The sequence below is a fragment of the Leptosomus discolor genome, chromosome 3, assembly GCF_034619465.1.
Source record: "Leptosomus discolor isolate bLepDis1 chromosome 3, bLepDis1.hap2, whole genome shotgun sequence".
In the NCBI taxonomy this organism is placed as follows: Eukaryota; Metazoa; Chordata; class Aves; order Leptosomiformes; family Leptosomidae; genus Leptosomus; species Leptosomus discolor.
The window spans coordinates 12,096,825-12,110,869 of NC_141393.1; the positions used below are offsets into that span (position 1 = coordinate 12,096,825).

The window sequence follows — 14,045 nt, forward strand, 5'->3', positions numbered from 1 at the left end:
ACACGAACAATAATTACTCTTCTGGAATTCACATCAATTATATACTCAGGATCCAGTTTAGGGGCACCTGGGGCATGGCATTTTGAAACCTCGGCGCTGTTGCTGTGAAGAATCATGCTTTACCCTGGATTTCTTTTTTGGCCGAACTTCACGTCTCGCACCACAGAAAACTCTGCAGTACAGTTATTGGAGATAATATAGCTGAGACACCTTTATGCCACTCAACAGTAAAATGAGAGCCATACAGGTTGGGCTTTCTTGCTACTCTAGGACAAAGTGGTGAAGATCCTCATGTACAGTTTTGTTAGTACAGAAGCGGTTTTGTCCTCCTAAAATCAGTTGCAGTTACTGTGTTAGTAAAATGCACAACAGTGTTTAGAACACAGAACATCGCTAGCTTATTGGACAATATAAGAAACAGCGACTTATTAGGTAAAAACAAGAAATGGGAAGTAGCAATTGGGCACAGCATATACAGTTAAGCAAAATAAGAAGGTTTGATATTAGCAGAAGCATAACATAGATCAGACAAACTTTCAGAGCCTGCTCCTGTACAACCTCAGAAACAACTGAAGTCGCATTTCAGGGAATCTGAAAATGTACAGCAATTAAGATGACTGGGCCCTTTGCAACAAAGGGCCTGAAGTAAAAAATACTTAGTAACTGGACTTTAAAAGTTTTTATATTTTTAAGTAGCATTTACAAGAACGTAAGATTCCAGAAGTTTCACATCCACTGTAACAGTCAGAATGTCCAAAGCCAGAGACTGCCTGGTATCATAAAAGCCAGTCTCTTTGCTGGTCGGACGTGAGCACTTGCTTAAAATTAAGCGTAATTCACAAGTGTTATGGGACGATGCCTGAAGCACAGGCTTTAAACACCTTACTGAAGTAGGATCTTACCAATCACTAGGAGCTTGTTGTTTCATTCTTTACCATGCTCTTAATCTCAAACCCTACTAACGGTATCTATTTTTGTAAGAGTATTGTAGGGCATCTTACTTGAAAATGATCTTCAGTAGCCTTGCCACCCATGTTAAGAACATTCAGAGAACTGGCACGCTTCATGCTGCAACCAGGACAGTGAACATGCAAGGATAAACCAATCAGAATAGCTGAAAACTAACAGCTCTAAAAACACAAGTATTACAACGAGCAATGACAGTTAAGGGAGGTTCAATAATGCCCCAAAACTGATCTGAGGGATACCCTTTAAGGTAACTACATGACTTAGAAAATGTTTCTATTCAGCTCTAAATTAAATATAAAACCAAAAAAAAAAAAAAAAAATCACAAGCTCCTCAGAGCTTAAACATTTCAGGCAATTGATTTAATTTCATCTTGAAATAAAATCTCAATTTTTAAAGCATATCAAATTAATACACTGACTTAGCATTGATTTTTAAATAACTAATTCTCTGTTTCAATGTTATGCAGGTTCTTACAAAAGCATCAAAACATTCAGACAGTTTAAGAAAAAAAGTGAAACATGAGTAAGTTTGTCACGTAGGCAGCATTTAACTTGGAAAAGCTACAACAGACATTAGTTTAGTACTTTCTGCCTCATCTAGGTATGGAGACATCTATTTCAAAAAGCATTTTAAAATCTTTTATATTACACGTTTCAAAGTGAAGAGAAATAAGGCGGCTGCTGCTATTAACTCTGGTTATGCTTTTGGCTTTACAATGCTCTGAGCAGTGGTAACACCACTAACCACTGTATTGAAAGCAACAAATAAGGGGGAAAAAAAAAAAAATTAATCGCCTACACAGGAGCTACTGTCAGTCAAACTATCACTGCGTTAGCAGTAGTATCTACTGCTGTTTGAGATGAGGATTAATAACATAGCTACATTTCTCAAACACATACAAAATTTAACAAAAATATTTTAAAGTGTGCGTACTGAAATTCAAGATTAGCCTTTCGACTCCGCCATCACGGCGACAACAGGAATGCCTGATGCCTGTCATCCCAGCGTGTCCCCACATGGCTCAGAATGTGCTACGTTGGCTTTGATAACTATTCCAGAACTACTAAACGAGGGCTTTCAGTACATATTTGATGAACTACCCACAAGACAACGGGGCCCTAATCCTGCAGTGCTACCTACAGCTTTACAGACAACTGGCCATGTGAGGTTTCCAATGCTTTCCAATTGCATGGAAAGGTTTATCCATACAGATCACATCAGATATTAACCAGTTTTTCTTTCTACTGAAGCAAGACTGCCTACAGACAAAGTCAAGCACCAGTTTTATATGCTTTCGTAACGCAAAGGCTTAGCAGAATAACGAAGCAAAACACTAACAAACACAGGCAACAGCTGCTACATAACGTAAGCTCACTGGCTTTTCCTAGCATTGAATCTGAACCTTTCAGAAGCCAGAACACACACAATTTAAAGTATCTGACATGAGTGTTAGCAACAACAAAGCAAGGACTCATGCATGGCATACACCTCATTTATTCAATGAAACATGTACAACCGAGGTTATAAATGGAAGTCAGAGTGAGTTAATCTGTAAAACACAAACAACATGTTACATAAAACTCTTCAAAAGAGCATAAAGGTTTATGGAAAACGTTCCAGGGAAACAGAAAACCCACCAGTAAAAATGTACACAAGCATTTTTAGGTTCTTGCTGAAGTGCCAATTTAAAAAAAAATTTTTTTTGAATACTAGTTTCTTTGTGGGTTGGTTTGGGGGTTTTGGGGTATTTTTTTGGTTTTGTTTTGGTTTTTTGTTGTTTTGGTTTGTTGGTTTTTTTTTTTAATCAACATACTTAAGAACTTCAGTCTGGCAAATGCACTTTCAATTCCCTCCATGTTAGAAAATATGACTGCACAAATAGCATGCTGTTGTTTTTCTGGTGCATAAGTAATATCAATAATGAAAGCTTGCCCCCCTCCTCCCCTTTTAAATTACAAATCTCAACTGTTCTGCTGTATGACCAAAATTAAAAATAAAAAAAAAAAGTAAACCTAACATTAACAAAGCAAAGTTCAATTATTAGAGAACTGAATTCTGAAATATGATAAAGAACAAACTGAAACCATGCCTCAGGTATTGTATGTCTCAAAGAGCAGCTCTTCAGAGAGCTGTTCTTTGTCAAAAAGGTTTTTGCATGATTTTAAAGAAACAATTTCCCTGATGAGTTTTCCACTTTATTCTCTTCAATCTTCTGTATTAAAGCAACATGAAAACTGTCTGGCTTTCAAGCTGTTTTATTAATGTATTTCTATTTGAGCACTTCTCACTCAGAATCATACCGGCACCGACAATTACTATTTACAGAAGCACAGCATAAGCAACAAGCGTAAATGAATTTCAAAACTAAGTCTTCATGGAGACATGGGCGGGGAATGCAGAGGTAAGGAGGTAAGGAGAAGGTACTGGTAAGGAGGGAAGCACCTAAGTCTTTCTACCAAGAATGGCTGGCTGACTCCGTAGCAAAAGTGATTTAGAAGGATGCTACGTCAGTAGTGTAATCTTCAGCTAGCAAACACACCAAAACCAAAGGGTTTGCATAATAAAAACTGAATATCCCTTTTATTAAGCTCAGAAGCAGAAAAAAAATTATCTCTATTTACTAAAGTTTCTTCAGCAAATGAAATCAAAATGACTTCTTGGAATGTACTTCAGTATGTACAGCTATGCTTCGTAATCTACAAAGCTGGTTTTTAACACCAGGAATCTTTGCATTTGTTATTAAAACCAGCTAATATAAATTAGGATTAAAAAAAGTGTATCTTAGAAGAACAGAAATTGTAATAGTTATTGTCTTACACACTCAGCGTGCGTATCTACATAAAAGCCTGTCAATGCAACACACAGCAAGTTTTAAGAATAAATTAACTACAGGGACATCTAAAAACCAATAATATTTTGTCAAAAAGGGAAAGCAGGAAAGATATTCCTTCGTTTTCAATTTCGTTTCACATTAATGTCTTTGCTTGAGTAAATCTTATCTGGTGATAGAGACCCCACAATGTAATTAACGTTAATGTGGGTAGATTACTTCTGCGTTCGTCAAATAACACTACTGAAGAGCAGACAACAAAAAGGCAGGGGAGTTCTTACAGGACACTGCAAAGCCAAATGTCTTCAGTTACACATAAGCATAATTCTTCTACATCCATAATCATGGAGTTACCTTACCTGCAGAAAAAGTTAGCTCTATTTTCTACAGAGAACAAGGAATAAAACTCTTGGCTTTTAAGAAACTGAAAACCTTTCCATGTCTCACAAAAATAAGTAAAAAAATATGCAAAATTAGCTATGAATATACACATCTACTCATACAAGAGTACACCTGAACTACAAGGTATGAACTCAAGACAGGAGTGAACAGAAACAGAAAACCAACATATAAAAATGCTAATACTGAAGCCAGAAGGAAATCCCTTTCATTCTGTTTTGGCTTGCATTTGCTTGCTTTCCCTAAAGCACTTTACATTTACATTATTTCCTTCTTCTAATCACATGCTTTTCACTGTTCATTCCAATCTATCATCTCAGAGGCAGTTCTTAATGATGTATCAATAAATGCAAAGGGATTTTTGACCTTGAGTTTGATTCAGTGCCTTCAACATCAAGTCTCTGGCAGCCAAGAGTGAAATCTTAATTCTCTAACAACTCTAAAAACCAGATCCAGCTGAATTTGAAACAGATATGCAAGGAAGCAAATTCTACGTGTACTGCAGCTGTACACAATGTTTTACAACCACATCAAAACAACGAAGCAAAACTTCATTGGAGCACTTACAAAAACCCTGTGAGACCCTATCTCCAGATCACTGTCTCAGCCACTACCATCATCACCATCTACTGTATTACCCATAGATCCAGCTGCTCCATCAGAAGTTACTCCAACTTCTCCAATTTAACTGTTTTAAAGCATAAGTTCAAATTCATATTGTCATAGTTTCCTGTCAACTAAACGAATTCCAGTTTTCACAGCAAGGGGAAAAAGCCCTTCAACACTGACAGCAATTATGCTGGGGGTGAGGGCGAACATCCACAATTGCTATTATGAGAAACAGTAAATGTTTTTATACATTTATTAGAAATATTGCATACATCCAAATCCATAATCATATGGTAAATAGGAAGAGTGAGAGGTCAGATTCATTAAAATTTGAATTTTTACCACTGACTTCACTGAGGCCAAAATGTTAGTGAGATGCACAACTAGGTTCAAGTTTGTCAACATTCTCCTCCGCTCTCTGAAACCTGGGGTTTCCAAAAACAGAAACTGAGAACGGCTCAAATCAGTAATTCCCTTTATACCCACAGTAATACATACATCTGTATCAAGAATGTTAGTTGTGGGTTTACCATATTCAAGCTTTTATTGCAAAAAATCAGTAACATTTATTATTCTTCACTGCTGTGTGAAAAGGAGAATTTTGGAGGTAACTAACGTTTATCAGTAATTCTACAAAAGCTTTCGTATTTTTCAAGTGGCTAAAGCATAAAAAGGGGAAAAAACACCGTTAAAATTGAGTTAAAAGCAAATATAACCCCTCAGATGTTACAGAACTTTCATTGTAAGTTTAAGAAATTACTTCCTATTTTATTTTTCTTTAAGATATAAATCTACATGACATGCAGTTAGCTAAGCCGAGAAGAAAACACTGCCCTAGGTACTAGACTAGGCTAGAGTGGGGGCACAGAACAAGGGCACACCAGCACAGCTAAGAACAGATAATTACCCTGGGTTCTTTGGTTCACTGTCTCGTGAACTTCCTCCCTTCAGCTTTCTAACCAGCTTCTCACTGCTGCGTCTAATGGAAGCACGAAGTTTGCTAAAGGAACCACTGCGTTTTAAAGATCCAGTGCCATCCTGAAAAAAATTGAACATATGTGAAAGTGCAAGAGTTTGTCACCCTCCCCCAAGCTTGGCTCAAAAACATTTTATTGATGAAATATTGGGGTTTTATTGCTATTAATATATATTCGGTACAATTACCTAAACACATAATACCATACAGCTACAACTTTACCAAAACAAAAGGGTTCCTTCCAAACTGTAAAGAAGACTTCTAAAATGTGAAGACATGCTCAAGCCACGATTCATAACAATTAATAAACCCCCACCACAGCAGTCAAACAATGCACCATCACCATGTTACCACATCATATGAGCGCACTGCGGTTAACACAGTACAGGCCCCAAGCAAAAGCATTCCATCAGTCTAAGAAAAAAACCTGGTTTATTCTTTCTAAATATCTGTATTACTTGCAAAGATGTTTAATTAACCCTAAACTCCTTAAACAAAAAATATTTCTGATCAGGAACATGCATGGTTAAATTCCTGTGCTTCATTTTAACTTTCACCAAACAAAACGTAGAACATGATGAAATGAACTTCTCATACATTGCATTCATGTTTTACACTGCTGTGCTGATCCAAAGAAACTTCCAACTGACCGTAACTCTATTTTAAAGTGTTTTACTCTTAAAAAAACCCCAATAGTTTAGTAAGATTAGAAGCGACCACTTCCTACTTCATAGAAATCCTATGTGATTATGAAAGAAGAATCGTAAAAGAATTGTAGAAGAGGAAAGTAAAGTACTACTAAGAAGACAAAGACAGACACCTGAGTTGGAGTGAGTTTATTAGAAGTTAGAAAGACAAATACACAAATCACTGAACACCAAGATTAGTAGAGAAAAGCATAATTGCCAAAATCTCACACAAAGACTAAACAGCAATGCTACTTTAGAATAATCATAAGTGAAGACATCCAGAGTTCCATATTGATGTTAACCATGTAATAGGTCTCTAAATACATTTTAAAGCACTTGGAGAACATGCCTTACTTTTACTGGTTTGGTTTTGTTTTTCTCCTGTAAAGATCACCATCATGCCATTTCAATAATACCTTGTGTGATACTTTTAACTACCTTTTTTCCATAGTGAACAGCTACTTATAAAGGTCATTGTACTTTTTTTTTTTTACTAATGTATTACACAGCAAATGGTTGTAGTAACATTTTGTATGACTAGATACATATCTGGCAAAGCTACGCATGTACAGAAATAGAAAACCAAAAAGAGACACCAGCACTGAAGGAATGGCCAGTTTACAGGGAAGTGTAGCTCTGACAAGAATCTTAAGGGGTTTGCTAAAACACAGCAGTCAGTACTGAAGAGAGAAGTTAAAGCTTGAAGATGGTGCACGCCCGTCATGCAGGAGACAGTATAAGAATCACAAAAGGCATCTAGGCCTGTCAGAAATGGAGAGAGAAAAACTGAATGAAACTGTTGGGGAAAATGCAACAGTTTTCAATTTTGAACAGTTATGTTTACAGTATTTCTAGGTCACATTCAAAACAATTTTTTCCTTAAGGACAAAGCGCAGGCCCTTGCAATGACCAGAACGTACATCTTTATTCAGTGTTGCCCTATCACTAATATGCGACTTGCAAACGAGCGTGACTGATGCTGCACGTTCTCCAAGTCAGAATTTGTACGAAACACAGAACACCTTTAAGAAGGGATAGCTTTAGTAATACATTTCATAAACAAAGATTTATTTTTTTTTCAGCTGACAGTAACACAAAAATAATAATAATTAAAAAAACCCAAACCAAACCAAAACAGAAGAAAGGAATAGAGCAAGGTGCATTCATTTCAGCTTTAACTTCTGTCAGGAATTTTCCTTGAAACAAAACTGCAAGAAGAAAGACGCTTCCCCCTAACCTCCAGACAAAATTCTGTTCGTTCCTTTAAGGAATTCAAATCCAACTGACCTCATGAGTGTGTTTTAGAACATATCTGTGTGACTATTTATTATCCAAATGGAAACTTCCGTACTTTCGCTAATACAGTGAGGCAGCTAAAAGAACTGATTTGTAAATATAAGCTATGGTTCAATTCACATGCTTTCCATTCTCAGTGTTAGGTACAGAAACCACTACTTATGGCATGGTTTTGAGAGCCTTTAGCTATAGCAATTGGAATGAACAGTAACTAAAATTATTCTTGCAAATGGCAAAATGCCTTGCTACCACATGATCAGAAGATCAAAATCTAATCAAGTATTTATGTTTCAAACTAAATTTCAAATATTATTCACACTTTAAAAAAACAGACTCCAGCTTTGCAGGACTGAATAAATCGAAGTCCGATTCCAATTAGAAGCATGAGATCAGTGAAAAGGCTAATTATTCCTATGGTCTTAAACCAGTGACACTATGGTAGTGATAATGAACAAAGGCAAGATAAATTTGGTAGATATAGCGTATAACTGATTGTGCTAACTAGCACATTAGGAACAAGCAGACAAGCTTTTGGATACTTCAAATGTGAAATAAAAACACTGAACTTCCAGGTTAAACACTGACTGAATGATTAACAACGCATCTTTGAAACATGAGTTTAGGATTAAAAAAAAAAAAAAATCCTAAATCCAGTGTAAACAAACAAAAAGAAAAAAATCAGAGACATCCATCTCCATGGCAAAAATTAATCACCAATTTTCATGTCACTCAGAACAATCACCTTATTACTTTTGCTTACACTTCCCCACCATCCTCATCTCCTGTACTACTTTGCAGTCGTCTGCTGGAATACCCCTGACTGTCTGATGCCTCTTATTAAACAAAAGCAACTCTCACCCGCAAGTCTATTGCTTTCATTTCACACCTGGCAGTGGACTGATGTGCCCAAAAGCTTGTCTTTTTGAAGCGTATGGTTTAGAATAATAAAAGATACTTCCTCACACTAAAAACATGCTTTTAATTAACAGTATCATACTACTTTTGTCTGTCCTGCAACTGGCTGCCAGGTCAATTTCCAGAAGTGCCAATTACAGATACCCACTGTCATTTTAAATATACAAACATAGTAAGGGACAAAAATCTTGGGATTTCTGCCTTGGAGTTTTACGGCAAAGTATTTCTTCACATTTTCAAGTATCTTTGGTTAACTTTAGGGGATGGACTTTATATGAAACACGTAAACATGCACTACATAACCTCACTTAGCATGCTCATTTTAATAGTTAATAACAGGTTCACTTCCAATAGCTATTTCAGTTCTTTTTGTAAGAATGTAAGACATTACATCAAAGCATAGAATGCTTAATAGTGAATACATTCCATAAGGAAGTCATTTAATTACAATCAATCTTCCAACATCATTTTTTCATTGAAGTTTGATGCTTTCCACACACCACCTATTCTCTGACTGCCAAGAAATCGAGTCAGCTTGATGACTTCAGAATAATTCAAAGGGAAAAGGCAGGCCTCTCTTCAGGCTCTGCCCACAGAATTATCTGCCTGACAAAAAAAATTCTATTATACTTTATGAATCAGAGTATTTTGTCTGGAGGGAACACATGAGGGTAAGAAAACTATACGATATCAAGTAGAGGGAAGAACAGCACTGAGATTAGAAACACCAGCAGGGTAGAGGGAGAGAGAGTTGCCCACTTTATGTAAAACATGTTTAATACAAAATACTGTCTCTTAAGAGGGGAAAAAAAAAAGAAATAATGAAGATGAGAATAAAGCAATGCCACTTCAGCACACTAAAAATGGAAAGTTTTTTTGCCCTGAGAAGTCAAAATTTAATTTTTCAGATCAACAAATTTTATCACTAAGTTTGATTCAAATATTGACCTAGAAATACTGTCTATTGCTTTTCCACAGAAGGCCCTTTCAATCCAAAACCTGCATGCTTTTTTAATTAATGTCAATATAATTAATGTCAATAACAGAGAAAAGTTTAATCCATTTAGAACATATAGTCATGCAAAGTACAGTGAAAATTAAGGGAGGAGTACAGTACACAGTTCTAATGCTGAATGGGCAAAATGAGAATTAAGGAAAAAAAAAAAGGAGTTATCCAACCTTACTTTGGCTTTATTAATGATGCAGTATTATTCACAATAGATGCTGATTGACTGTCTTGGCACTGAGAACACCAATGCCAAGAAAACAGTAATAAAGAGACAAAAGCAAAGATGGACAGAACATTCTCCTTTAAGACTAAAGCAGTATGTGTTTTATCAAGGTTTCTCTGGAATGCTAAACTTTGTGTCATGTGGCTAAAAAAAAAGAAGAAAAAAAGATTGCTGTTGTAAGAGAAATGAAACTTCAGAACACCCAGTATTGCAAAGTAGGCTACTTCCCCTCCCATACAGCAAAAGCAGGCAACACCACTTTCATAATCTAACAGAATATTTTCAGCAGAACTACAGCTGGGAGTTAATGAACGGTACAGTATCCATCCCATTGCGGGCAATGGGATAAAGCATGGGAAAGCTGGTGACGGAAGCAAACAACTACACAAGCCAGATCAATAACTAAAAGCTTGCACTGTCTTTCAAATTAAAGGAAAACGACGGTTAGAAAAATGCGTATGTAATCGCATTATATGTATGTTTCTACTTTATGACAATCAGCATAATACAGCAAAGCCAATCTATGGGAAACAAAGAGGAACAAGCCCTGATTCCAGTCGAATTCTAATATGGGAAAGGGATATTAATATTCCACTTACGAAATGTGACGTTACTACCACATTGTTATGTGAAGGCACTGCCTCTCAAAATGCATTGAATAGCAGCTTGAAAAGTTACGTTCTTTCCTCTAACAAGTTGGGTAAGGAGGAGATTGAATTACTTTAGTGTTAGACTGATCACTTTAATTCACTCTAAAACTGCTAACACTTAATACCTCCATAGCAAATGTTCTTTGTGATTCCAGCAGATGCAGTATTTTTAAGGAAACATTTAAAATACAGGCAAACAGGGCATCAAAAGGACAAAAAGTTAATTGCCAGAATATTTCTACCACTAAAAAGAAACCACTGACAAGAATTATACACCAGACCATAACCAGGACACTCAATCAGCATTAAACAACTTAAGAGTTAAATACAACTGCTTGGGATTCTTGAAGAAATTTCACTGTTCAGGACAGCAACAGAAAGGATGTTTTAAAATTTTAAAGTATTACCATTTTTTTACATTATGTTACGATAAACAAAATGTTATTCTTAATTTCTTAATTGATTCTGCAAAATCACAAAATACAAAGTAGGTCAACCAAGAAACTACTGCAAACACGATAGGCTGGTGAATGGACAACCATATTTGTTACGGTGAAAATTTATCTAGGCTATTTTCTTAAACTGTGTACTGTACTTACCCCATTCCATTCTACGCTCATACTCACTTCCTCGCCTCCATCAGGACCACTCTCGTACTTTACCACATCAACATTGAGGCTTTCTCGGCTTCGCCTTTTTTCTATGCTCTCAGGGTCATTCAGCACTTCAGCAACTCTCTGTTTATGAACATTGTCAAGACCCTGAAAATTAGATAAAATGTGAAAAGGTTTTATTTTATGCAAGCTGTACTAATCTACAACTTACACACAATAACCATATCAAGAAAGAAGTCAGACCAACCCATAATTCCATCACCCTGATCCTGCTTTCAAAGGACAGTTAGGATGAGTTGCCCTTTATACACTGCAGGCATCTACATAGCATGAAGTGGACAGTCAGCCTGGTAGTTTGAGAATTCAGTGACTTGCCATTCTTTTCCTCCTTTCCTATCATTTGTCAAAGCCTCATGGTGTTCACGTCACTTACCTGAAGCCATCTGTCCACCAGCTTAATATTTAAGCAATCTATAGATCATGAACAGTCAATGCAATTCTCACTTTTCCACCTATCAAATAGTGCAGTATTCACCCACCTTTAAAAAGAACGTTGCAGGTGTCTGAATATCTAATATCCAAGACAGAGGTTGTGTTACTTAAAAATACTGACATATGACACTTGGCACAGTAGTCTAATTTATCCTTCAGAAAGAAATCAAATAGAAAATAAGCATATAATAGAACAGGCTATATATATGGTTAATAAAATATGTTTACTTTGTGTTAAAGAATGCCCATCAATTACGAAATAATCCTTTAAATATCTTAAAAGTGCTAAAATACCTTCTATGAAAACCCTGCACTAAAGGCAAAATCTTTTAACACAGAAGCTAGAAAGTAACAAAGCTCAAATCATACTTATTTTCAGTTTTGTTTTCTTTATAATAAACCTACTCCACATCATAAGTGGTATTTGCTGACAGGAAGAGATCCCAGATCAATGCCTTACACAAAAGAAAATATTCTGCATCTTTCACTGTGCAGCATTAGCAGCAAATGCAGCAGAGGATCTGTGCGACAAATCCATAAAGTCCACCACAGTACAGAAAGGAAAAATCATGCCAAAATCCCATAAAGTGCATGAATGATAATGCAAGTTGGTTTAGTGGCATGAAGAAATCAGGTTCTTTGTTCCCATATAGCTGCTTTCTACTAACTGAAGAGCAGAACAGGCCTCCCTAATGGAATTCCACACACAAGGAAGCATGAAACCAACATATAATGATCATATATTTTCACTTCCACATAGTACAGTGCAGAAGAGTGGCTAGAGCTCCCAGTAGAGAAGCGTGGGCTAAAAATGGCTTTTTCACCAATCCCTTTAGCAGCACAGAACACAAAAAGCATGAAACTATTGAAAATCACCACTACGAAGGTGATGTATCATATATAAACTCCAGGCTCTGTTCCAAAGCTATCGTCTCTCATTTACCTCATGTGTTAAAAAAGTAACACTACTAATACTGAAGGGATGGGGAACTGCACTTTCCCAGTTTGTCTGACACTGTCAAGAAAGACGAAGGACAAAGAACTTCACCGGTCATTAAAAATCCGTCATACCCAACCCAGCAGCTAAAGCAAACAAAACATGCATAAAGGAGAACAGAGCTGTGGAGGACTGATGCTTTTCCACACTTGGGAACACAAGTACCTCTTTGCTTTTAGCTCAAAAAGCAGAAATGCGTTAACCCTGTCTGTCCTCCTTTACTCTAATGACCTAGAAGAGAAAGGTAGTGCGAAACGCTGCTAGTAAGACAGCACCGTTTCCTACATGTCCAAATCTAGCGCTGTGTGTAACACGGTATGTTATGGTATAGGTGGTGTATGATGTACCGATGAAAATCTGAAGCATGCTTAACAAAACTAAAGTAGCAGCAAGAAGCCTCCAGCAGGCTCTATGGAAAATGGTGACAAGGAACAGTTTTTGCAGCGGTACTGGCAAGCCAGAAGTGGGCTGAGTCCTAGTTTAAACAGACTTCTCCAATAGCAAGATCCTCCCACCTTTAATTCCCAAATAATCAATTCCAAGCTTCCCAGTAAAAATTTGAATTTGAAAAGCTGTGCTCTGTTTTGTTTTGGTTTGGTTTTAATATATATATATATAAAAAAGGAAACAAACGTAACTACTAGCTAAGTTTTCTTCCTCTCTTCTTATTACTATTACCCCTACTTATCCTGGTCGTATCTATTCACACTAAAAAAATTATCACATGTAATGGCAACAGTAAAACTAAGAACCAAAGAAAATACATTAAGATGCAGTGCACGTTCATTTCTTATTTTCAAATGACATTTGAGTGAGACACACACCAAAAATGAACCCTCAGTAAAAGTATGTGAAAATCATCCTTACTAAAAAGAATCTATATCAACTATTCCCCCACCACCCTTGAATTTTCCTTGCTGAAGATTCATACTTCCCTCTTACCAGGTTTATTCCGTTTATCTGGCAAACACTTGCATGCTTTCCACCATTTTTTGTGGAAGAAAGAACTTATGCCACCTCATATCAAAGGGAACTGTTGTTGAATTCACTAGAAGAGCAGAAGATTTGCCCAGAACTGTTCTCTCTCTCCTTTTTCCAGAAACCTGCTTCTATATACATCAAACACTGCAGTATCGTTCTTTAAAATACAACTCCAAATCAGTATAACCAGTAAAAACCAGTACGTAATCAATAAAGATATGGTCCATCACCTAAGTCAGTTTACTTGAATTTAGAGTTTAGAACTTTACACGGACATATAAGAAAAACAAACAAAACAAACCATTTCTGAAAAAAAAAAAAAAAAACAAAAAACAAATCTTGCTATGGCATAAAACGAAGTTAAAATTAAACTTTCCACTTTTTTTTTTTTCCCC

General features: G+C 36.3%; 1 protein-coding gene across 3 annotated transcripts in view; it reads right to left on the bottom strand.

The window, feature by feature from the left end:
• Positions 1-14,045, bottom strand: part of LOC104351986 (kinesin light chain 1) — a 67,203-nt gene that overhangs the window by 1,282 nt on the left and 51,876 nt on the right. The window contains exons 16-18 of one of the 3 annotated variants that reach the window (XM_086462512.1): positions 11,166-11,327; positions 5,716-5,846; positions 1,002-1,068 (exon numbers count right to left, since the gene is read on the bottom strand). In XM_086462512.1, the coding sequence (XP_086318638.1) occupies positions 1,002-1,068; positions 5,716-5,846; positions 11,166-11,327 (360 nt within the window). The remainder of the gene's footprint in view (positions 1-1,001; positions 1,069-5,715; positions 5,847-11,165; positions 11,328-14,045) is intronic. The other 2 variants (XM_086462513.1, XM_086462514.1) reach the window with 2 other exon arrangements.